The sequence below is a fragment of the Coptis chinensis genome, chromosome 3 (genome assembly GCF_015680905.1).
Source record: "Coptis chinensis isolate HL-2020 chromosome 3, ASM1568090v1, whole genome shotgun sequence".
Classification (NCBI taxonomy): domain Eukaryota; kingdom Viridiplantae; phylum Streptophyta; class Magnoliopsida; order Ranunculales; family Ranunculaceae; genus Coptis; species Coptis chinensis.
The window spans coordinates 18,643,663-18,670,184 of NC_141458.1; the positions used below are offsets into that span (position 1 = coordinate 18,643,663).

The following is a 26,522-nucleotide window of genomic DNA, read 5'->3' on the forward strand; positions in this document are numbered from 1 at the left end:
ATTCTATAAGGTTAGTATAGTGCAGTTGTGTCCAATTTTCGATTTCCTGTTAATTATTTTTTGAGGTTAGTTCAATGTATTTGCATTCAGTTTATGATGTCATATCAATTATTCTTTGAAGTTAGTTCAATGCATTTGAATTCAGTTTCTGATTTCTCGTTAATTGCAATTTGTGGTTAGTTCGATGCATTTGCATCCAATTTTTGATTTCACGTTAATTATTTTTTTGGGTTAGTTCTATGCAAGGAAAAAAATAAGGTTGTCTCTATGCAGTTTTATCCAATTTCTAATCTCCCGTTAATTATTCTTTAAAGAAATCTGATTTCGCGCTAATTATTTTTTGAGGTTAATTCAATGCATTTGCATCCAGTTTTTGCTTCCCCGTAAATTATTATTCGATGTTAGTTCAATGCATTTACATCCAATTTTTCGACTTTCTTTGAGGTTAGTTTGATGCACTTGCATCTAATTTTCGATTTCCCATTGATTATTCTTTGAGGCTAGTTCAATGCATTTGCATCCAAGCCGATTTCTTATTAATTATTTTTTAGCTTAGTTCAGTGCAGTTGCGTCTAGTTTCAGATTTTCCATTATCTATTATTTGAGGTTGGTTCAATGCAATTACATTTAGTTTCAATTTTTTTGTTATATATTATTTGTGGTTAATTCAATGCATTTGTATCTAGTTTTCGATTTCTCGTTAATTATTATTTGAGATTAGTTTCATGCAAAAAAAAAAAAAATGAGTTTCATGCAATTTCATCCAATTACTGATTCATTTTAATTATTCTTTGAGGTTAGTTGAATACATTTGCGACCAGATCGAACCCGATTTCCAATTAATTATTTTTAGAGATTAGTTCAATGCATTTCCATCCAGTTTCCGATTTCACGTTAATTATTTTTTGAGGTTAGTTCAATGCATTTGCATCCAATTTCTGATTTCCTGTGAATAATATTTTGAGGTTAGTTCAATGCAATGGCATCCAGTTTTCGATTTCACTTTAATTATTATTTGATGTTACTTCAATGCATTTGAATATAGATTCCAAGTTCCCGTTAATTATTTTTCGAGGTTAGTTAAATATAGTTGCTTCAAGTTTCTGATTTTTTGTTAATTATTCTTTGACGTTAGTTCAATGTGTTTGCTTACAGTTTTCGATTTCCCATTAATTATTCTCAGAGGTTAGTTTGTTGCATTTGCATCCAGTTTCCGATTTTTCATTAATTAGGTTAGTTCCAGTTTCTGATTTCCCGTTAATTGTTCTTTAAGGTTAGTTCGTTGCATTTGCATCCAGTTTCCGATTTCCTGTTAATTAGGTTAGTTCAATGCATTTGCATCTAGTTTCCAACTTCCCATTAATTATTATTTGAGGTTAGTTTATGTTAGTTCAATTCATTTACATACAATTTCCGATTTCTCATTAATTATTTTTCAAGGTTCACTGCAATTCGATCCAGTTTTCGATTTTCGATTTTTTATTATTATTATTATTATTATTATTATTATTATTATTATTATTTTAGGTTATTTCAGTATAGTTGCATCCAGTTTCCGATTTTCAGTTAATTATTCTTTGATATTAGTTTAATACATTTGTATCCAATTCTAATTTTCACTTAATTATTTTTTGAGGTTAGTTCAATGTCTTGTGGCACAAATCTTAGTATGATTAAAACATTGTAAGTAAACCACTCCAAATAAATCAAACCCCTTTATAAGACACCTCTTAGAAGCTCGAAACTTTTTGTGGTTATAGAGGGACTCTAAAATAGCAATAAGTATAAGTGTTATAGCTCTAGACTCTAGCCATACTCTCCTCATGTGTTTTGCTAATAAAAATTATACTAATGGCGTCATAAAACCTCCCTAACTTAACAACGTCAACTTCTGTACATTAACACTCAGTCCCCGATTCTTAAATACCTTCTGAGACAGTTAATTCTGCTCCAAAGCTTTTTCGTTTCCTCGATTCTTATATACACCACAACCTCAACTGAATCATCATCTCCTTATTGAGCTTTATGTATTTCCAATGCCTATAAACAATGTGGCAAAGCCTCTTTATTAATGCTACATAAACGTGTGCTTTTATTATTCAATAGCTTCGGCTAATTAATTTCCTATCAGCCACACTAAGCTCGCTACTTGCAATAACTGAAGTCATGGTATTCGTTTAAGCTGCTAGCTCATGTTAAAGCAAGTTAAGGGTGGGTTTTGATTCTAACTTTGACAATATATTGTTATCCCTATTTAGATTTCCTAAAATATCATTAAGCATGTTCAAACCATAGCAAGCAAATCCCATCAAATGTAAAGTCATGGCTGTATGAACCGTTACTTCATAATGCAAATTTCTACAAACCACGAAAACCCACGCGAAGGGAATTAATGGGGTTCACGGTTTTGGATAGAAAATCATACCTGTAGATAAGCTTCTTGATATCTCTGAGAATCCAATAGCTATGAAATCCGAAATCAACCTCTTGATCTTCTGTTGTATTTCTTTCAATAGATTGGACGTTTTGTGGGCAATGATCTACCAACCCCTTTCTTTCTCACAAAGCTATAACCGATTTGGATCTATCTTTTCTTGCCTCTCTTTTCAATCCAGTGAATAGTAAAATCGGTCAGGAGAGAAGGGATTCTATTTATAGGTTACAACAGGGACCATGAGGAGAAATTAGGGTTGGGCATCCTGACAGGCTTGGGCTTCCCATGTTCGCCCAGAACACACGGCCCAAGTCCGTCAACAAATGGCTTATTCCACTAAAGACCATTGTTGCACTACCGCCCTAATCCCAAATTACGTGTCAGCGTTTATGGGCTCCATATTATATGCTCGTTGATCTCCCCGTGTTTAAGATATCGAATGTCCGTTGATTAAGTCAAGTTACTGACAACAACATCAATCAACTTCTTATGTCCTTAAGTAGTACCACTCAACCTCATTGTCATGTCGGATTAAATCCACCTGCAGGGTTTACATGACAATCCTTATGAGCTCCTCAAGGGGACATTATCAGCTCGACTTCTTGCGGGACACGGATTCCTTCTATAATCAACAACACACCTTACATACAATGTCATTACCCAATCCGTCGAGTTTGTTGATTCACAAATGAATCTCACTCATTGATGATTTAAAGTAATGTACAATGCACGTAAGTGCCCGTTATTATATCCGGATTAAGAGGACAAGCATCCATAATAACAGAAGCGTTTGTTTTCTTATATAGTCAGTATAAAGAGAAACAACCTCACTTGGTCCTGTTCAATACACACAAAGTGTACTAGTGTAATCCTATAGTCAAAATAGACTAATACCAGAATATTCTACAACCATACCAATGGTTTGTCCAAATCCATATAGGTTGTGAACGTTACTTATACTTTATAAGGTACTGATGATATGATCTTCTGTGTGTTCACACCATATCATCTACAACATAAAGTATTAGACACATGCATATAACTAATAACATATATAATATGCATAACATTTGCTCATATAATTCGCATTCAAAATATAAAGAATTAGAGTTAATACAAAAGTAATGTTTTTAGTATATAACCCTATCAATGGCCAGCGGTAAAGATGACAAACATGAATCATTTTCACTATTAACTAAAGTTTAAAACCAAATTATGTGTACTTGCGATGCCTTCTATAAGAGGAGAATACCAACATCTAGTGCTAAAAATCTCAAGCCCGAAGAGAAAATAAGGTGTGGAATATTGCTCTAATTTCTAGCTATGCTCAAAACGGTTTTTTTTAAGGATAGCATACAACTCCTACAGGACATGAATCATGTTGGGTTAAATGCAGATGTAGTTACATATAGTGGGGTTGTTTCTTCTCTTGCTCAATATACTATGTTTAGTGATGTCGTGAGCATTTTCATTGACATGTTGGATCTGGGCTTGAAGCCAGATGTCGTAACCTTAGCAAGTGTCCTCCCTGCCAACAATATTTTTAATGTAGCTTGATAATTGTAAAGAAATGATACAAAAATCCATGGCTACTCCTATAGGAACAGATTGGAATATGAAAGAAGGATTAGAAATGCTCTTGTATCTGTTTACACCAAATGTGATTCAATTCAATATGTTGCTTCTGTATTTGAAGATACTACATACTGAGATGTAATTTTCTGGAGCTCAATGGTTGTAGGATACTTTCAAAATGGCTATTTTAAGAAACACATGGAACATTTAGGGAGATGATTACTCATGAAATTCAACCAAATCCTATCTCTGTGATAAACATTATTTCATAAAAACAATCAGCCAATGCGAAATCCGGAAAATTCAATGGTCGTGTAAAAGTAATCAGCCCAATCAACCATCTCCCCTTAAAGAAAACTAAAGAGGGTTGAAAATTTCATAAAAGTTCTTCAATGAAATTTTCTCTTTCAGTGGTGTCTTATTAATGTAGACTAATATAGGAGTGAGCATAAAGAGCATGTGGCTCAGATTGTTGAGCTGTTGCTGGAGAAGGAGGTTTTACACCAAAAGGACATGATTAGAGTACTGGGGAAGGTCCTTGGAAGTCAGATGAGCAGACAAACCATGATAGGTTCAGGGATGGACTTATTGTGGAAGAGAAGAGTGTAGAAACCACAGAGCTTGAAAATGCAGACGATAAATCGTCACCGGCCGGCCTCTTGAACCACAGTTTGTGTTTTGTATATGAAATGGGGCTTTTCATCATCCAATGTAGGCATTTGTACAGTTCAGCATGTTTTCCATAAGAGTACTATTACAGAACGTTTGCTGTTGTCGTGATTTGATATATTGGTAATCAAACCCTCACTAGAGGATTTTTTTTTTCTCCTCCAGTAGTATTTTTTATTTTATTTTTTTGCTAAATCTCTAGTATTAATTCATGTACATGTATAGTCTATTTCATGGGACTAAGGGTGTTTGCAGCAAAGGGCATGCAGAAAAGTTCTTACTTGCTACTTTTGTTGTGGAACATGCTTTCTCTTAAATCTACTGATGAAAGATTATACAGTTCTATGAGTTCTTTCAAATCATATTCTCTTAGAAGGGCCTTAAACATAGGATAGCCTAGCTTAGAACATATCTCTTTTGGTCTTGAAAAGTACTTTGCTACTTGCCTTAGTAAAGAAAAGGAGATACGCTCTTAACTTTCACAACTTAACCATTTTGAAAATCAAAGAAAGAAAAAGAGTATAAACGTCCAGCCCAAAGTTGGAAATTCCTTGTTTGTCTGATTTTATTTTATTTGTCTCCTACTTTTTCATAATTAGCTAAAGAGTTTTATAAATATTTGAGACTCTGTGAAAGCTCAAAAAAATAGAGCCAAAAGAGTACAACTATAATATATATCTAAGGATTTTGAGGATTGAAGTTTCAGCAGATTGTGGTTTTGAGCTCACAATGTGTGGGCTGTGAGCCTGTGACTTGTGAAATCTGGCTGTTTCGCCTCTTAGAGTCTGCAGTAGAGCCTCCTTCAATCCAGCCACCCCAGCGATCTGTTTCTACTCAGAATGTGTGTCGATGCTTACAGAAGGTTGCTAATGGACATTTTACGGCAGCGGTAAAAGTGTTGTCATCATCAGGGGTCGCCCCTAACTCGACGGAGACTATCTAAGTATTAGAGGAGAAACACCCAGTGCGACAACCACCTGTGAGACCAACCTGTTCCTTTTTGCCGAGCCTCCTTTATTTGTAGAGAGAAATACCCTTTTGTCATGCATTAGGTCGTTTCGAAAGGCACTTCTTGTGGTCGTGATGGTCTCCGAGCTCGGCATTTGTTGGATGCTATGAGTGGTCCGCAGCGACTATATTGTCCGATTTGCTAGATGCATTGACCCTTATGGTGAATCTTTGGTTCTGAGTGGACGATGTCCATACCGTTAAGCGAATTCATAGCGAGTGCTCGCTTTACTCCACTTCTTAAGCCGGATAACAAGATTCGGCCCTATAGCCGTGGGCATGGTTTGGCGTCGTCGGTCTCTAAGATTGCAATGAGAGGAGTTTCCGAGATGTGGTTGGGTACTACGAGATTTCCAAGATGGGGTGGGTGTTTCGGTGGAGCAGAGGCGATTTTGCACGATGTCAACCGTGATGGTGTATGCTAACAAATGACAATAGCTCTCTTCTATGTCACGGTAGATTTTCAGAATGCTTTTAACATGGTTGATCGGACCATCATGTTGAAAGAGGTTAAGTATCCGATGCCCGCCTATTGCCCCTTGGGTCGAAAGTACTTGTATTGTCACCGCGAGGTTATCGTGGGGATGGCTACATATAGTCTGCTACGGGGGTCCAGCAAGGCGACCCTCTAGGTCCCCTTCTATTTGCACTGGTGTTGCATCCTCTTATTCAACGGATCTAGTCCAGTTGTCGGTTATTGCTACAGGCGTGGTACTTAGATGATGGGATTACGGTGGGGATACGTAAAGTGGCGGCGACTTTGGGTATGATTCAAGAAGAAGGACCTTCTTATGGGTTGGTTCTTAATGTGGCTAAACCGAGATATTTTGGCCATCACTAGATCCACGTCGCTCTACTCTCGTCTCTTTCCTTGATTTGTCCCATCCTCGCCAGGGGTCAAGTTGCTTGGAGGTGCGATTAAGATCGATGCATCTTTTGTCATGGGTCTTATTCGCAAAGCGTATTGACAAGGCTATGACTCGATGGACTGTTTGGTCAGATTAGAAGATCCACAATGTGAGTTAAGCTCTTTACGAGCTTGTGTTGGGCTCTCTAAGTTGGTCTTCGCGATTCGTGACTTGTCCACCATCCTTTTCAGAGAGGTATTTCGGACTTTTGATCGGCATCTCCGCAGGTGTTCTCCGTGGTATTGTGGTTTCGATGGTCCCCGCCCGGTGATTTTACGATTGGCGTTTATCGACACTCCCATTACGCCTCTAGGCGGTTTAGGTATTTATTGTGCCACCGATGTATCTACATTTGCTTTTGTGGCCTCCGTCCGAGACCGAGCTTCTCGTAACCACATTCTTAGGAGTTGTGGCCCCGATACCTTTGGATGAGATTCTTGATGTTGCTAGCGGTGCATTGAGTCTCTATCTACCCGATTTTGACCCCGTTTATGGTGTGAGTGCTACCGTCCCCTCAAAACCACAAAAAGTTTTTGGCGGAAGGCGTTATATGGTAAGATTGTTGCCGGTCTGGAGAGGGAGTTTGTGTTATCCGCTTTCGTAAAGCGATCATTGGATGCTTCAAAACATGCAAAGGATTTCCTACTTGCTATTCGATGGAGGGACTTGGGCCAGATGTCGCCCGGTAGAGTATCGTTCTATTCTCGGTACCGTTTCATGATTCCTTTGTACTCGATGGTGGTCTATGCCCCTGTGTGCAAAAAGAACATACTAGATACTTTTTGGGGACCATGCGACACATTGTAGATATTTCCTGTGCTTCAAATACCGACATGATCATGTCGAGATATTTTATGTTATGCATTTTGGAGGGTTGGGGTACAGGTGTAGAAGGAGGCTCTTGTGAATTTTTCACCGATCCGAATGAGGGGAGATCGACACGCCCTGCTGGATGTATTGATCTACTTGTTGGTCCGAGGGGAGGCATCGTGTGTTGATGTAACCGAGCCTCTCCATTAGTAGGGCTTGGGAATGGAGTATTTGAGGTGGAAGAAGCGACTAATAGAAGCGGCGGGTAGGGGAAAATTGAGGAACACGAGGAGGCTTGTAGAGCTAACCAGCATTGTTTCATTCCTGTCAGTTTTGACACCTTTGGTTTCTTGGCACAATAGTCTGTTGAGCTCCTTAAGAGATTGCAGAAAGTTATAGACTGCAACGTAATGACAGTTGGTTCTAACGAGTTTGTTTTTAGGAGGATAGATTTTGCCATTCATAAAGGACTTGCGGTGCAAGAGTCATCTTCCGAAAAACTGATTCTGTAACTATCTTACCTCTATTTTTATTTCAATCCAACCTCCAGTAAGCAGTAAGTGGGCAGAGAAGTATGTATTCCGATCCTTAAAGAATTAGAACAAAACAACATGCTACTTCATGATCTGATCCTTGAAGAATTGAACAATAGTTCAAGACGAATAGTAGAAATAAAGGCCAGCTCCAGAGCCACACAACGAAAGGGTATATTCTAGATTCACATGCTTCGCCACTGAACAAGTTATTGTGGGTTGTAAGTTGTAAATAACGAATTCGCCTCCTATATGGTTGAGACTTGTGAGACCTTCCTCACATTTCAAAAATACATCAAATGAAATGCGTGAAAATGTGTTGGGATGAGAGAAACGTGCTGGAAAATTAAGTGGGAGGGTCTGGAACGTAGGAATAACGTATAGATGGCTATAATTTGTATAAGCATGTTTTTTTCCATCTCTTTGTTCAGAAGGATACATCCACGGATCCACCAACTTTCTCTTCATTTCATCAATAAAATAGCAGCTTTTACAAACCAAGAAATGAAGAGAACCACTGATGAATTTGCTCTTAAGCCATGGACAAGCTTCAGTGTATCTTAATTACTAGGCAGGAGATTCAATTTGTGAATAAATGGACTCGACCTTACATGAATCGGGTGCAAAATACTATATGGCTAGAGGGCATCAGGTGACAAATTACGTATACTATTATATCTATATCACATGCATCCTATTTATAGTATTGCAAAAATAAAATATTAGAAACGTAATCAACATGCAGTTTCTCAACAGATACATAAATAACTTAACTCCATAGTATATAAACAACTTCGTTTCAGAGAAATGTCAGAATTGGGAATATGCTAGTAGATGTACATCAGGAAATCATTCTGAATTAGATGCTGATCCACAAGAAATATACTCAGTTCCACAATTGACTGGTCTATGAAAAAGAAAGAGAATGAAACACATGCTAAACAAAATTAATCACAGATGTAATAAGCATGATATGCATATATCGGTCAGAAAATAAAAGAGATTATGCATACGCAAAAACATAAACCCTGTCTTGAATCTTTTCGTCTAAAGCTCTCAATATAAATTTGTAGAAACATATAAAATAGACCTTTAAAAGGGCATATCAGGAGTCTATTACCTACATGGCTACATAGCATATCATTCTCATCTTACAAACACCATGAAAGCTGAATCTCTCAGTTGCCTCTGCCACTGGTATACATTGTGGCTCATTTGCAGCTCCAACACAAAAAACGCCCGCATTAACTTCTACAGTTTCTTCAACTAGTTTAACAAGTACGTAGTCATCCCCCAAGGCACCACTCAACAAACTCTTGAATTGATTGTTCTGAAGCACACAACTTCCACCCTGTTTCAAAATCAGGCCGTACACTTCCCTTCACAGTTTGTTTCAAAAATAGACTTGATTGATATCAGGCTGCCACAAATGGAATTGCTATAAAGGATTAGGTTCCCATGGAGGCTACGTTGTGGTCATCCAATTTAAGATACCTGCATTGATTGCTTTTGGTATTACTTCCAACCAGGCTACATGAAATCAAAATCTTGAGTACAATGTCCCCAATACATCCTCCTCCACAATTACAAAGCAACTTGGCATCTAATGGAGGAGTACTATAAAAAGTCATATCAGTTAACTAATTACAAGCCTTAGCAAGGCAATCTGTTGCCCTATTTCATTCCCTAAATATGTCTTCACTTCTATTACATCAAATTTTTGAAAGAAGTTAAGGGATTCTTACAGTATCAAGGAGCTTCCTCATTACCATTTATGACCTTTACTGCTCTCAGTGAATCAGATGCAACTATGACAAGTTTGACCCAAGCATCTCTGCACGTCTCAAACCTGCTGCCATAAACAGGACAGCTCTTCTCATGTTGCTGCCAGAAAAGATTGGTGCACCTGCCCATTCTGATCTCTGATCAAACCATCAGAACTGACATTGTAAACAACACTCTTTAGGTACATGCAATTCTACTAATCTAGGACATAGTGAAATAGATGAGTATGTGTAATATTTCTAATTGTCCTACTAGAACAACGTTAGAAGATTATCAAGATGGATAAAAGATAGTCTTGAGGCCGACTTCCCCACAACGATCATCAACAGCCAAACACTGTCTGACTTCACGTTGTATACATTAATTGTTCTTTTTCCTGATCTTCTTACCTCCTTGGTCTTTCCTTCTCCCACATTCCACCTCTAAATCCGACGTCTTCAATTGGGAAAGATTCTAAATTCGGACACCAACTAACACTCATGACTCTTAGCAATGGCATTGCAAGTTGAAACGCAGCCCACTTCTCTTGCAAGTCAGACAAAGCTTCCAACATTAGGGCCTCCACTTTCCATACATTTTTGCCACTGCCCCAAAATAACTGATTCATTTTCACTATATTTCCTGACGAGATGGAGAGATGCCGTAACATAGGAAGTGAAACTGGGTTTATCCAAATAGGGCTCATATTCCCTGGAAAGAACTTCAGACATAGCTCAAGAAGTTGTTGAGGTGGAGAAAGTTTATCCATCATTTCCATAAGACCACTGCCATGGGTATCAAAACAAGTTATTGTTAAAAACTGCAGCTGTAGGAGACTGGACAAAATATCTACCTCATCATCTCCAATCTCGTCTTCTCTTGTTAGTCGTAATTCAAGAGTCTCAAGTAGGGGCAATGTCTTCAACTCTGCAATTCGACAGCCTTTAGATTGATTTGGTCTTGCAGGTCTGAAACCCAATAATGATTGAAGATTTGAAAGTCTTCCCAGACCTTTAGGCAAGTATTCAAGGGAGCCACAATAGCTTACATCTAGTACTATTAGATTATGCAAATTTGTCACGTACGAAGGGAGTACTTTCAAATTCTGACAGTAACTTAAATCGAGAATTTTGAGGTTACTGAGTTTATCCAGTGAGTGAGGAACTTGAACCAATGGGTGGGTGTTGCTTAAACTCAGATAAGTCAGATGCTGGAGAAAACCAATATTATCCAAAAGACTTGTAAGATGTGTTTCGAAGATAGATTTGGAAAGGTCTAACACCCTCAAATATCGGCATCCGCAGAACCTTGCTGCCACACTTGAAGCGACCTTATTAGTTTCACCAGTTTTGGTTGTGGACAACAGTACCCGCAAGTTCAAGTTGGTCTGGAAACACCTTCGATCCATGTCACTTTTGAGGCTTAAATGGCGGGATTTTATCCCATTTGATGTACAGAATCTATCTTCTTCTGCTAAATTGATTGCCAAATCACGAACCATATCATGCATTTTGCAGGTCACAATATTTCCACTATACGTCTTATCAACCACTTCTATCAAACATCGATTCATCAATCCTGAGAAACAACTTTTTGCTACTTCTAGTGCTAATCTTCCATTTCTAACTGGAACGAAGTCCTCGCCAATCCACCAATGCATCAGCTGTTCTTTGGATATTACACAATCTTCTGGATAAAGAGAGAAACATAGGAAGCAAGACTTCAGATAAGATGGAAGCTCATCATAACTCAATTGCAGAGATGCCTTCACAGAGTCATCATTCTCGGCCAACTCTTCACGAAAGTTATCCGCAATTCGCCTCCACTCAGATAAGTAAGGGGACTTACAAAGCAGTATCCCTCCTACCGCCTTGATTGCAAGGGGAAGGCCTTTGCACTTCTGCACAATCTCCTTTCCAGCACTCTCCAAATCAGAGTGAATACACTCACCTGCTGTTTCTGCGAATGCAATCTTGCGAAATAACAGCCAACTATTGTCACCACTAAGGAATTTTGGTTGATGGGTTTGCTCCTCAGACACTCCCATTTTCCGGGCAACTTTTTCAATTCTAGTAGTGATTATAACGCTGCTTCCATTCCCTTTAGGCAGACCTTCACAAATGCAATGCCACCAAGCATTATCCTCACTCCACACATCATCCATCACTATCAGGTATCTCTTGCCCAGAAGGAACTGATTAATTTTTTTCAAAAGTTCATCTCTATCATCTGCCACACTTGCATCTCCCAAATTCTTCAGCATACTTCTCATGATTTGCTCGACAGTAAATGTATGAGAAACAGAAACCCACATTCTCTTATCAAAGTGATCCTCTACTTCTCTATCATTGAATACTCTCTGAGCAGTTGTAGTTTTACCCAATCCACCCATACCAACTATTCCAATGGCAAGTAGTCCGTAATTTGCTGCGAATAGCCATTCCTTTATCTTTTGACTATCACCTTCTAATCCGACAACTTGAGTATGGTCAAAGATGGGGGAGCTCCATCTAGGCATTTGGTTGTTCTGATCCTCAGTAGTTGATGATGTGTGGCCAAAGAAAGACACTCCTAAGTAAGATGATATGTTTTGTTTGATATTGGTAACTCTCTCATTGATGTCTTTGAGACGCTTTCCACTCTGATAGTAAAAGGGCAGCTCTGAGAGTGAGGGGATGAAGCACACGGAACAACGCCCAACTAATTGTTGTTCGTCCTTGGATCGAATCTCGCAATCTGCCAATATGTCTTCCGCTTCATAAATCAACTCCCGGAGACTGGTCATGATCGTTCTGAGAGTCTGGTGCTTCCGCTTCAGTCTGTCTGCATCCTTGAGGAAACTTTGCATGATCTGGAGCTCGGTTTTCAGCTTCTCAAAGTGGTCTTTTAAATCGAATAAGATGCGAGTCTCGTCTAGAAGAACATTTATAAGTTTTTCCACAAAGACAGAAACGATTGCGTCCCCCATCTCTTCAGTTGAAGAAAAAAAACTGAAAAATCAAAAACCAATTAGCCCAGGAAAAAAAATTCAATATCGTCTTAGCTAGCTGATTCTTCAGATCAATCCATGTCTGCAATATTCGTATCATAATCCTCAACTAAATGAATCATGAGAGATCATCAATAATTCAAAACCATATTCTCCACTACTCGATCAAAGTTTCTAAAGGCGGGCTTAATAGTGTTTCTGTTTGAATTCTAAGGCAGGTATAGAATTATCAAAATTTTGTCAAATTGTCAGGTTAAAAGTGAAATGTTCAGAATATTTGTTGATCAATTGGCCCATCAAATGAAACTGGTTTGGAACTGCAATGGTCTTAGCAGCGCAACAAAAAATAAAAAAACTACAAGAATATTGAATCAGGTGGAACGAAAACATGTGTGTGTTTCTAACTGTAACCAAAGGAGAGAAAACTAAATTTATGGAAGAGCTAAAGCAAGACTCACCAGTAGTATTCTACTGGAACTTGGGTTGTCTATTCTCTTGTTGCTGAGATACAAAAACAGAAAAGGTCTTAAAATGTAGCTCACCTCCGGTCTTCTTATCTTCTCTATCTAACAAAGGCACGTGTATGTCTTGCGCCAAAAGCGCGACAAGTTGTTTCCGCCGAAGGCGCGATGCATTGTTTCGCACCGAAGGCGTGACGAGTTGTCAGGATAGCACGTCGATGTCTCGGGTTGTAGGCACAGGCATACCCTAGTTTCGCATAAATGAGAACAGAATTTTGTCATTTTATGCTTTCCCTAACTCATCTGCTAACAAATGCTTTACAAAGTCAATGGGTAGAAAAAAGTCAAAAAACAAAAGAGTGTTGCCACAGTGGAACAGGAATAAAAGGAGTCTATTTTTGCTGCAATTTCGGTAATGGTTAGTTTGCTTCCCGCCCAATAGAGGCATGACACGTGTCCAAGCTAACTAAACAAAAAGTGTTTAAAAAATTGGAACCGTTCTGAGTTTGTTTTCTTCCTATTATGCCCTCTCCTTCTCCTTCCCCTGTCCCGCACAAAATAAAAGACTGTAGGAAAACTTTTATAAAACTCCCACTTGCAGCTTCATCTAGCCAACCTGTCATGTGATAGAAACCAAAAGAAAAGCTTACCACCACGTTTTCTTCTCTTCTAGATAGTCTTCTCCCTTCATTATCATTCTTTTAAAGAAAATTTAAACAAAATACAACAATCTCCAACAACAACAATGTTTTCTTCTTTCATGCCTGCCTACATTTCAAAGCTAATTGGTTTCTTGTACAGACGGTAATTGAAAACCACTTATACCGGTTCCTTGTTTTGGGTCATCGACTCTGCCACGTGTATGTTTTACACGGGTAATTAAAATAGGAAACTTTGGGGTTTTTAGGGACGGAATTTGCATTTAGCTTGGACACGTGTCATGCCTCTATTGGGCGGGAAGCAAACTAACCATTACCGAAATTGCAGCAAAAATGGACTCGAATAAAAGCAGTAGCTATCACATAAGTAAACTCATTTTTTGGACAGCAACTAAAGAATGGACAGGACGTGAAAAAAATTAGGGACACTCAGACTAGTGTTCATGATTCCGAAGAGAATATCGGAATTCCGCTCAATATTTCGGTTTTCCAAAAAACTGGAAAAAATATATAATTGAAATATTGATAATTATGAAAATTTTTGGAATTCCAAATATGATATGGATCGAAATATTATGAATTTCAGTTTTTGGATTTGTTGGAATTCCAATTATTCCGAAATCCCGACCTATGACTCTGACACAAATCTTAATGGAAATGGGTAGCATCGGAAGAAATTTATTTATGTAATTATAAATTTTAAGAACTACAACATTCGTTGATTCAAACAATGTTCAATTGTTCAATTGATGTTCTTAGTTGATGGTTTTCATAGAGTTAGAATAACATTTACGAGTCCACATTTCGTATTGAAGCTATGAAATCTCATAACAAGCTCTCCATCAAAGTTGGAAGCATTAGAGAAGGGAGGTTCAACTCATATAGCTCAGATTATTTATCCCACTCAACACCTCAAGATTTTAACTTTCCAACAATGTAATTGTTGAAATTAATCTCCCTTGTGCTAATATATGTTTGTTTTCTATAGGCTTATAACTACATTGCATTGCATCTTCTTTTTACGTTGAGGAATATTTTCATGACGAGATCTTCCTTAGTCCTTTCCAAATAACACAAAAAATGTTCCTAAAAAAAAAGTAATAAACACTGATACAATAATAGGGCATGTTAGTATGTACATTAAATGTGTGAATAAATGAATGTGTAAGAATTGTATGGCCTAAAGGAGTTGAGCAAATAGGAGAACACAATAATCGGTACTTACGTGTATGTATACATTGAATGTGTTTTTCTCATGAATTTGAATGTGTCTTGTAATAGGCAAAAGATTACAAAAAACAATTCACTTTTTAAGTTTTAACAAATCGAATCAACAAATGCTCAATTTCTTCTTACATTCTAACAAAATGTAAATCAAATTATTGGGATGCCATGTTGACGTGCTACAAACCAACATGCCTTCATAGCATTCCCAATGTAGGTGACTTTGAGGGGAAATAACAACTTGTCACCCTTAAGTCCCTAAAACAATGGTCCAATGCAAGGGTGACTAATAAGGTAGCTCTTCACTAGATAACAATTAGGGTAGCCCTTGATAGTTACTGAGATCATTTCCAATGCAAGCAACAACTTGTTACCTCCACATGGGATTATTTTTCCTGATTCTTACCTTCTTGGTAAGAAGCTATTAGGAGATGTGTAATGCAGAGGTGACTTTAAACTTTGGATAGGATGTTTCATTCTGTCTGAATGTAAAAAAAAATGTTTCGAACGAAATTATCGGAAACTTAGTTCTGTTTTAGTTATCAATTTAATTACCAAAATTACCGTTTTAAATCCCCCATTTGTTACCAAATTTCCCATTTAGTTACCAAATTACCGTCGTTATTCTTGAACTGATTTACTAGTTTCATTATTACCAATATTAAGAGTGTCAGTTAGGGGTGTTCATGGGTCGGTTCTGGGTCAGTTCTTATCAGTTTCGGTTATGAGTCTATTTTTAGCGGTTCCTATCGGGTTCGGTTCTTTCGGGTTTTTTCTTATATTTTGAAAACCTTGACCCATACCCATTAATTAAGTCGGTTTCGATTCCGATTCCAGTTCCTTATCGGGTTATACATTTTTATTGCTAAAATTATTTTTTTTAGTTATATAACCGATATAAAAGTTAGTTTACGACGACTATAACACTTGTCATCAATATTTTTGTCCTCTTATAAGAAGTAATGGTCATAAATTCAATAATAATATTTAAAAGTTATCTAAAAATTTTAAATACATTCTCATATATACATTATATGCATGTGTATATTTTAAATCGAACATATGTATATTATACTATATGTAATGCGTCATATATAAAATAAATACCACATGTACCACAATTGTTAGTTAGCATTGCACGTATTCATTATCTAATATATATACATGTAATATATCAAGCACGTACACGTTCATGCATTAGTTAATATAGACAGTGTATTAGTTAATTCATAATATACAACTATACGTGTAGACGTAGACACGTAAACATTATTATTAATATTTATAATACACATATTTAATGTAATATTATAAAATATCCATTTAATAACACACATTCACTATTATGCTAAATGTTATATATATTTAGCATAATTTTACACCTAACTTAAATATAGATTATATATAATAATAATGTTTGGGTTTGTCTTTATTTAGCATAATATAATACTAAATTCTATATATCAAAATCAAACTAATCGGTTCCGGTATCCATCGGTTTTTTACTATTCGGTTCTAACGGTTTCGGTTCTTTATCGGGTCGGTTTTTGAAGACCCACTTTAAATGGGTCTAACATTTTAGGATCCAGACCCGTTATAAATGGTTTCAGTTCCGGTTCCGGATTCGGATAATTGGGTACCCATGCACAGTGTCAATCAACACATTTAATTAATGTACCGCAAAACTGACCACATTGGTCTCATCCCAGATAATTTAATAAAGCAACAATTAGTTTGCTTCTACAGGTGGCCCTACCATGCAACTGAGTCCGGTTTTGCTGTCCCCAAATAAGTTATCCTAGTTGTCTAACCAATAGGAATTAAGTATTTGAGGAGGTCTTAGTAAATTAAACTTCTATATATTTACCTATATTCAGTAAAAGTCCCTTGCCAGTTATACCAAATCTTGCAATATTTCCTCTCCATTGTTATCGAAAAAAACCAAATTGATTTAAGAAACAACAAGTGAAAGAGGATTCTCAACCGAATGTTGGGGTGAGATTTTCTTCTTCCCCGAAAAAAGAAAGAAAGAACAACAAACAAATTAAAAAAAAAGGCTCACTAAGATAATCTATCTTCTCCAAATCTATTACATGATGGAACAAATGGATGGTTGCATTGTGACTTTGCAGTTGATTCCATGTTTGTAAAATTTCCCAAGTACACCTCGCCTTGCACAAAAGATTGTTTTCTTCCATTATTAGTGGATGGATGTGTTAAGTATCCTTGCAAGTATCTTGTATTAAGACCTGATTTCTTTCTTTTCCTTTTGTTCTTTGAAAAAACGTACTCTATAAAAGCACAAAGAATGAACAATGAACAACTACTCCAAAAGAAATACAAAGATGCTGACTAAGTACCAACAAATGTGAAAAGTGCGTTTAAAAACGAATAACGGTGTTCCAACTTCTTTGATACAATGTTTGATTTATTCAATTTATAATGAAATGCTAAAAAAAAATGTCCACAACTAGCTTGAGACAATATGAAATTGTGAATCCTTATTTCTACACAAATCTACTGTTGCTAGCTCACTAGGTCCACAAGTGTTCCCGACCATGTTTGTAGTAGTTCTATCCACACTTCACGCGAAGGGTAGGCCGACTCCTTCAATCAAAGTGTGTTCCACTTGTAGTGCACTAATTATCGATCGTTTTTAGGTAACTCACTAATTACAAATCTGATTCGTCGAGTTTATTTGTTTTTGATAGATGGTGATTTTAGAAATTCCAGTTTTAATACATTTTTCTTTTACTGTATTAAATTTGTCTAACCAGAAACCCGATTGTTCGAGTTTATGTTGGCCATTTGTTAATTGATTAGAATATAACCGAGTAAAATCATCAGTTTTGTTTGCAATCATAAGTTGTATGTTCCAAATCCTCAATTTCTAAGAGCATAAAAACACTTAGCTCTCCAATCAAATCAAACAAAAATCAGTCCCTAAATGAATCAAAGTCTAGTCGAATGGTATAGTGTGGTCGAATTGTACACTAGATCAAAATTTTAAAATAAATTAAAAAATAATATGAAAATGAAAAATTAGATAAATGAAAATACATATTATTTAAAATTATTTTTCTATTCTACAAGTGCCAACTAGCTAGCAAAGTTGATAAAACTTTTGGGTGATGATACCAGAGGTCTGGGACTCGAACCCCGCCAGCACCAAAGAATACGTTATTGATCTCGTTTAAAAGAGACTTGTTAATCAAAAAAAAAAAACGTGCGTGGGGCTGTGAGGACCCTCAACACTCCACCAAATTCAAGTGGAACTTCCTAGAATGGACAATACAAAGTAAAGGTCCTCCCATTATTATTTTATTGGCCACCCCAACTTTGCCAAAATAAAAAATAAAAAATAAAAAATAGAAGTATAAATTAGTATGAGCAGCCTTCCTTGAGTTACAATCATGTATCTGCTCCTGAATTAACAGGTATACTACCACTTCTTCCACGGAAAAAGGGAAGTTACAACACGCACAAGATTCTTATTTTTTTTTTAAATTTTACTTGTTTAAAATAAAAAACAAAATTAAAAAAATAAAAATAAAAAGCTAAAAAGCTAAATAAACCACCAGCGAAAGTGAATTCCTTCTTGTGGCGCGGTGGTATTAGTCAGTAAACCCTTAATTTATTTAGTTATTATTATTATTATTTTGAAGTTTACTATTTTTAATTGGTCCACAAACTGGTATTTATTTTGGTAATTAAAGCACCAACGGAAGCATTATGTAAGACACTCTTAATTAAAATTGAACAACCCTCTTTCCCCCAATTATACACATTTGTCCAATTTTGCATCGATTCAACCTTGTATTTTAATATTTGACTTTCGGGTTTCTCATTTTTAGGGTTTTCAATTAAGTTTTAACTTCCATACTTTCAACTCAAAAAACTTCAACAATCTCTCAGGGTATTAATCTTCTTCTTAAAAACCTAACTATTGTATAAACGTAGGTACATTTTAGATATGTGTCTCTTATATACTTTTTCTTTTAACAATTTAGATATTGAGAGTTGAGACCCAGGAGAACCGATGGCGGCTCAAAGCCTCCTATGCTAGTACATATCTTATGATATTATATTATTAAAAAAAAAAATAAAATAAAATAAAATATATATATATATATATATATATATATATATATATATATATATATGATCCCATTGAATAAAAAATGAGACTCTGAGATACGCCAACATCACCCCCTCCATAACCGGGTTATTAAACTAAATCACACCCCTCTAACCATTCTTTGCATACGTCACTTCACATCGAGATACAAACAACACATTCTCAACATACATACTTTAACGTTTAACTAGTACTTATGCACGCCCACGTTGAAAAATCCAATTTGTTATTTACAAATCCAATTTGCAAATCCACGTGTATTTACAAATCCAATTTGTTAAAAAAAAATTCCAATCACTACTACAGAATGACACTTATACCACTATTTTTAAGTGTGGTATAAATATATTTACCACTGTTATGCAACCATGATAATAGGTGATGTGGTATATAATAATAGCAAAACTGTGGTATATATGTTTAACGGATACCACGGTTTTTCAAAGAACCGTGGTTTGTATGCCCATGATATACCACGGTTGTCAACAGAACCGTGGCATATAAGCTATTGAAACCGTGGTTTATATTAGTGTATGTGTTATAATACCGTGGTATATAGTTATACTAAACACTACGGTACGGTTTATGCCAAACCGTGGTATATATATATATATATATAGGGGTGGGATAGAGGCACATTCACTGTAGCCATATTCTAGCCACAGTGAATCCTCACCACTGATCTCCTTCCAATCCTACGGACCATCTCGACCATCTCACAGCAAAACGAAATTAACGAAATTTTGGAAAAAACATTTTGGCGAAACAAAAAAACATGAAATTTTCAAAATTAACATCGATTGTTTTATCTGAAACTCCTCCTCCAAACTAAGATCGATCTTAGTGAAAAGTAAATCGACCATTTCTCATTCACCGAAATTTCTCAACCATTTCTCTTTCTAATCGACCATATCTAGTAAATATTATTGAAATCTCCATCCAAAAAAGTTAATCTTGCTGAAATCTCCATCCAAAAAAGTTAATCTTTTTCCTCATTCACCGAAATTCATTTTCATTAATTTGAGGTAAACCTTTATTTTCATTTTCATTCATTCACCGAAATGGATTTTACAGCATTGTTTTTTTGAATTGGGCTTTTATATGGGCTTTTATATGATATAGGAATTTGGTGTTAATTTTGAATTTTGAAGAACTAAATGTTATGGAGTTTTTAATTGGGTAATTTTATTGATTGTGGATGGCTAATGGAACATTCTGCATGAGTTATTTGTAGGAATGGACGACTCCATATTGATTGATGAAGTTGGAGAGCAGGAAAAATATAGTTCAGGTGAGCTAATGTTTCAACGAATTCAATACTGTATTATTGTACCGTGTTAGTTTTTATGTTTTTTTTTTACGTGGACACATTTATTTGCAGTATCCGAACCCGAGCCTTCTGCAGCACCTTCTGCGGCATTTTCTTCCTATGTTCAACCTCCGGAGTTTGAAGTGGATGGAAATTGTGAAGCCACCATGTTTGGGAATGTGTATTGAAACTCTTGAGGCTGCAAAACAATTCTATATAGATTACGGAAAATCGTTTGGATTTAGTCCCGTAATTCGAAGCTCTCAAAAATCATTTTCTCGTTCGGATGAAGTTAGTAGTTGTGAAATGACTTGCTCGCGATTTGGGGTTTATAGAGATCGAGGAGGCAAAAATAAGAATGTGGATGGAAGTGAGAAAGAAGTGAGAAAAAGAAACACCAATACAGTTAAATGTGGGTGCCTTGCTTCAATGAGGGTGACAAAGCAAAATAGTGGAATCTAGAAAGTGGTGAAATTTAGTTGCGAGCACAATCACAATCTAGTTAGTCCGGCAAAAAGAATGCGTATGCCTGTTAATAGAAATATGCCTGCTGCAGCTAAGATGTTGATTGACTCATTTCGTGATGGTAGTGTACCTGTGAATAAAGTTGTTGATATACTTGATGGAGTACAAATTGGCTTTGATGATAGGGATTGTTGGAACCATTTGGGCCCCTCAAAAGAATACAAGAAACCGGTGAGAGGTGATGCTACCGCGGTGCTTCATTTTTTCAAGAAGAAAAGTATAGAGGATCCTAATTTCTTTTATGCAATACAGATAGATCATGAAACAAGGGCCATTAATTTTTTCTGGGTAGATGGTCGGTCGCGTACACAGTTTCAATATTTTGGTGACGTGGTTTTCTTTGACACCACATATCGTAAGAATGTATATGAAATGTCATTCACCCCATTTACTGCAGTTAACCACCATATGCAATCAATCCAATTTGGTTGTGCACTGCTTTTGGATGAAACAGAAGATTCTTTTCAGTGGGTGTTTGAGACTTGGCATGGAGCTATGGGTGGACGTGCTCCATCTGCAATTATCACAGATCAAGATAGAGTTATGACTCTAGGCGTGTGGGATGCGATATTCCCTAATACTCGACACAGATTCTGCCTATGGCACATTATGAAGAAGTTCCCTGAAAAACTTCCAAATTATTATTACAGGAGGTCGAAATTCAAAAAAGAATTCAAACACTGTATTCGACAAATATTTATTCCTTATGTGTTTGAAAGGAGGTGGGCAGAATTGATGTCTAGTTTTAAGTTGGAGGAGAATGAATGGCTTCAAGAGATGTACAAGATTCGACACAAATGGGCTCCGGTTTATCACTTGGATACTTTTATGCCTAAGCTTCGACTACCGGGCGTTCTGAAAGCATGAATTCTGTTTACAAGAACTTTTTCACATCTACGACACCTCTTAGAGAGTTTGTAGTGAAGAATGATAAGTGTTTGATGAGGATTGTTGAAAGAGAAAAAAAAGAAGATTATATTACTGAACACTTGAATCGGATTGTAGGCGGTAATTCCTTTCTCTTGAAGAGTCGCGACAAGTGTATATACAAGGAATCATTATGATAGGTTCAAGCAAGAATTCGAAGTTAGCTGAAACCGAGTATGTCTGCATGATGATGAAAAAGGTAATCGACGGCGAAACAGAACCTACACTTATAAGTCGCGAGAGTTAAAGGTGACGTGAATGGAAGGTGAAGTTCAACCCAAATGACAAAAGAAGGTAATTGTGAATGCAAAACTTTTTGAGTTTAAGGGGATACCTTGTGGACACCTCATAAAGGTATTTGAGTTGTGATATTGAGATTCGAGCACTTTATTCTTAAGAGGTGGATGAAAGGGGCAAATAAGTATAGAGTGAGTATGACCGTGGTTGGTAAGTGGCCATGAGAACTCGAGGTAATCGAGAACTACTCGACTTCAAATGGTTGCTAATCAATTGGTTTATGAAGCTGAAACCGATTCAAATTTTACCAATTAATCTTTGCAAAGACTACAAGAACTATCAATGGAGCTCAAAAACGAAGGAAGTTGACCACGGTATTTCATTTGTTAATTCATGCACCATTGGCGATAGTTCAAGACCGCCACTTTGATGACCCATCCCAAGTTTTACTTTTGAATCCTAACATCTCTCAAACAAAAGGAAGAAAAAAAAGTCGTGGAGATTTATAAGAAAACTAAGGACAAGTGGTAGAATAAAAGGGGTCTTGAACAAGCATCATAAAAGCCAAAGCAAAGAGAGAGAGGAGATGTACATGTTGTAACAAAGTTGGTGTTAACCATGACAGATTTAAATTGTCCCCGAAAATCCAAACAGAAAGAAGGGCCCAAGTAAGTATAATATTGCTTCCTTAAGCTTAATTCGTAGCATCCTATCTTACGCAATTGCCTTTAAAACTTGACGTTCCATTCTTTTTGCTTTACAGTATTAGATGTAGAGTTAGAGGACTAAGACGACGACGAGGAGGAGAACGAAGGTGAGGATGGGGAGGAGAATGAAGACGAGGACACAAATGATGACGAATATGATTGAGCTTCTTGGGGTTAAGGTGTGTTTTATTTTCATGCTAAATCAATATCAAATTTGTAATATTGGTATTTTCATGATATGTAATCTTGGTCAAAGTGTTTGCTTGGTCAGTATACCTAATGAGTAAGCATTGTACCACTCAAAGTGTACTCTGACATTTTGATGCTGTTTTTGGTGTTTATCTGTGCATGTACTCTAACATTTTTCCCTCTGCCCTGTTTCAGGAACTCGACTATCTCGATCGTTGGAGATGTGTCTAATCCAAAAAGGTCGTTTGCTACTATTGTAGGAGGCTCAAAAGTCTCATCCAAGATTGGTGTGAGTGATACAAGATTGGTTGGAAAGTGAAAGTTCGGTGCCTTGTAACTAAATCTTCTTTAGAATGAAGAATTATTTGTTTATGTTTCTTGAAGTTGTAGTTGAAGATTGGTTGAATTGTACCATCTTTTTTGGTAGTTAAATCTTCTTTAGAATACCCAAAGCTTGTTTATGTTTCGGTAGTTGAAGACTTAAGTGAAGAAGATTTGTTTATGTTTCGGACCAAAACTTGTTCTCTGACAGCTTGTAGGAACTGTTTATGTTTCGGAGCAAAACTTGGTCTCTGACAGCTTGTTCTCTGATAGTTCATTCTTTATGTTTCTGACAACAAAACTATTTAAGTTGTAGGAACTCTGACAGCTTTTATTCTCTGACAGGAACTATTAGAACAAACTACCAATCAAACTTATTCATTGTTCTTAGAACAAATTACCAATCAATCTTATTCATTGTTACATCAACATAAGATTCTGTAGCAAATAAAACTAGCACAGAATCCAGGATCCAATAGACAACAAACCAAACAGACCAAGCGCATACAAGAGTGCGACCATCTTCAAGTTGCTTCCTAGCAAAGATCAGCCTCTGATCGATCGGAATCCCTTCCTTGTCTTGAATCTCAGCTAGGACACCACATTTACAAGTAAATCCTATATTATTTTTAGCTATTCTCACAATACAAAGTTATTCGACAATAGAACGTATCTTCTAATCTTCCGGGAACTACGCTTATTAACCATCCAACCCATCAACCCGGCAATGGCACTTAACACTAATATATGGTAAATTGCTCCATTAGTCGTCAACATCTTTATATAAATTTGTCATCTTGATACCACCCCAACCAAAAATATGGGGGATAGCTTGTGAACCTTTCACTTGCATACTTGCATCTAGTAGATAAGCACATGAAAATCTGCCAAGTGAAGATATACAAACCATTAAAATAAGAAAAAATCATTAAGAAAAAGGATTTAAAAATAGAGCAAGAACTACTAGTACCTTAGAATCGAGGATCAAAATTTACAAGAACTTCCATGAAGGGGCCACTGCATTGGCATTCCGAAATCCATACTGATGGACTTACATTAAAAATCTGCATGCCACCATGTAGACAAAGGACAAGATGTAAAGTGGACTCCTACTGGATGTTTTGAATACAAATAGGACAAAGAATGGTAATAGAATATGACAAAGACTGAACAACACATAAACCATGGCTCAAATTACAAACTATGATCGAAAGCAAAGAAAATCAAGCCGATTTCTGTCTGCGCCCACACAAACAAATACCTTATTATCATTGCTAAAAGAACAAGTTAACAAAAGAGAAATATATAAGAGCAAAAAGGGAAGAAGTGAAAACAAAAATTTAGAAAACAAAGCTATAAAACTAACTATGCAACTCGCTTTGAAAAAACTTTTAGGCATTGTCTTCCTTTTTGGTTAGGGGGCTCTCCGCAACCCAACCCCAAACACCACCCGAACTCTGTCTCGCTTCGCGACTTAAAGCAACTTGTTGAAGCAGCTTTTTTGTTGTTGTAGAAGCTCGAGTTCTTTTTGTAAGGTTTCCATCATTTGCAGCTTACATTCGTGAAGCTCTGCAACATCAACCTGAATTGTTCGAAAAAATTATTAGCCCTTCCCGATCTTTCCTTTCTATAAATGGAAGACTTGAAAGAATTCCACCGCGTAAAACACTTGGAAATCAAAGTTCATTGGTTTAGTGTTTAACAAAGATAAATTGAATTGGACGAACTGCACTACCCCATCTAAAATTGACGTAAATTAGGTACTCCACAGCATTCAGTTGTTGGTAACTTGGTCTTGACCGTCACTAATTGTGTTTATCAATCAAATTCAGACAATAAGGTTGCTTTTCATTGACATAACACATTCTATTCTCAAGCTGCAAAAGAGAAGATAAATGGGTGAGAATAGTGTATTTCAAACCGCATATAAAATGCAAAACCCATCAAACTAGAACAAGAAAAAGGAGCCAATTATCTTTTCAGGGTTCACCAGCTAAGACCCATTTATATCCAACAATTCATACTAAAGCTTGCAGATGAAAGAATATGTGGCTTACTTAACTAATAGAATACATTAAAGTGTGAAAGAACAACAATATAAAAAAGAGGATATAAATCCAAATGAAGCACATAAGATGAACAAAGGGAATACCAACCTGTAATTTGATGGTGATACCTCTTTCTCTCTCTAGATCCATGTTATCTAGAAACTGCTCCTTCATTTCCTTTTTTCTATTGTACCGCACACACAGAGCAACTTATCTGCTAAAGTTGACTTCCCATGGTCAACATGCGCAATGACGGAGAAATTTATGATATTAGAGATAGGAACCTGTGATTCAGCAAAGAAAGCAGCTTTCCATTCAATGTAAAAATCTCTTAACAAGTTCACCACAAGTTCATAACCAGAGTCATAACCACAAGTTCATAACCAGAGTCATAGTTACATCAGAGTCATAACCACAAGTTCACCACAAGTTGTTACCAAGATAAGCAAAATAGATTAACCAAAGATAATTACATTCACCACAAGTTCACAAAAACGCAATACAAAGAACTTGAAATCAACCACGACTCATCTAATTTTACAATGAAACTTCGAATTCTTTTCGACAAACCATCGTCGTCAATTTCAAACGTAATTTTGACTTTTTATCTTTTTGAAGACGAGGAAGAGGTGACTGTGGAATAGCTTGAACTCGCTACCAACTCAATGTTGCTCCTTAACAAAGCTAACAACGTATCCAACCATTCAAAATCCTTCCCACACTCGGTGCAATTCAAGAATTTTCTGCCTTCATTTTCATTTTTCTTCATTGTTGTGTTAACCTTTCGAACCCCACAAGAATTCAAATTATGCATCTTAGATTCTCTAGAGGTACTAATGACGATGCTCTCGCGGCGTCTTCCAACCATTGGAAATCTCAAGCGACAGTCAAATTTTTTCCCAAGAGATTGGATTTGGCTCATTTGTTTTGAGGATCCTACTTCCACGACATTTTCGAATGCAACAAGGCGTGGACAACCAACAACATTTCTCTGATGAATGAGTGTTATCACCACACCTATTGCACAGAGTTCTTTCCATCTACAGTAACAAAAATCCAAACAAACAAACATCTATTTAGCTACACT

General features: G+C 36.5%; 1 protein-coding gene and 1 pseudogene across 2 annotated transcripts; one reads left to right on the forward strand and one right to left on the reverse strand.

The window, feature by feature from the left end:
• Nucleotides 1–8,926: 8,926 nt before the first annotated feature.
• Nucleotides 8,927–13,453, reverse strand: ZAR1 (HOPZ-ACTIVATED RESISTANCE 1). Of its 2 annotated transcripts, XR_015218060.1 has the most exons (3): nt 13,149–13,453; nt 9,683–12,691; nt 8,927–9,431 (listed from the first exon to the last, which is right to left on the reverse strand). XR_015218060.1 is itself a non-coding variant. In XM_086600961.1 (2 exons), the coding sequence occupies exon 2, from the start codon at nt 12,667–12,669 to the stop codon at nt 10,108–10,110; it is 2,562 nt and encodes an 853-aa protein (XP_086457087.1). In that variant the 5' UTR covers nt 12,670–12,691; nt 13,233–13,453; the 3' UTR covers nt 8,927–10,107. The 2 variants fall into 2 exon arrangements, 1 of the variants encoding a protein (XP_086457087.1); XM_086600961.1 differs by having other exon boundaries at nt 8,927–12,691; nt 13,233–13,453.
• Nucleotides 13,454–21,000: 7,547 nt separating this feature from the next.
• Nucleotides 21,001–21,873, forward strand: LOC147508432 (protein FAR1-RELATED SEQUENCE 5 pseudogene; annotated as a pseudogene).
• The last annotated feature ends 4,649 nt before the right edge of the window (nt 21,874–26,522 follow it).

Excerpts from the sequence above, each read along its gene's own strand:
- ZAR1 (XM_086600961.1), bottom strand. The coding sequence starts at position 12,669 with ATGGGGGACGCAATCGTTTCTGTCTTTGTGGAAAAACTTATAAATGTT.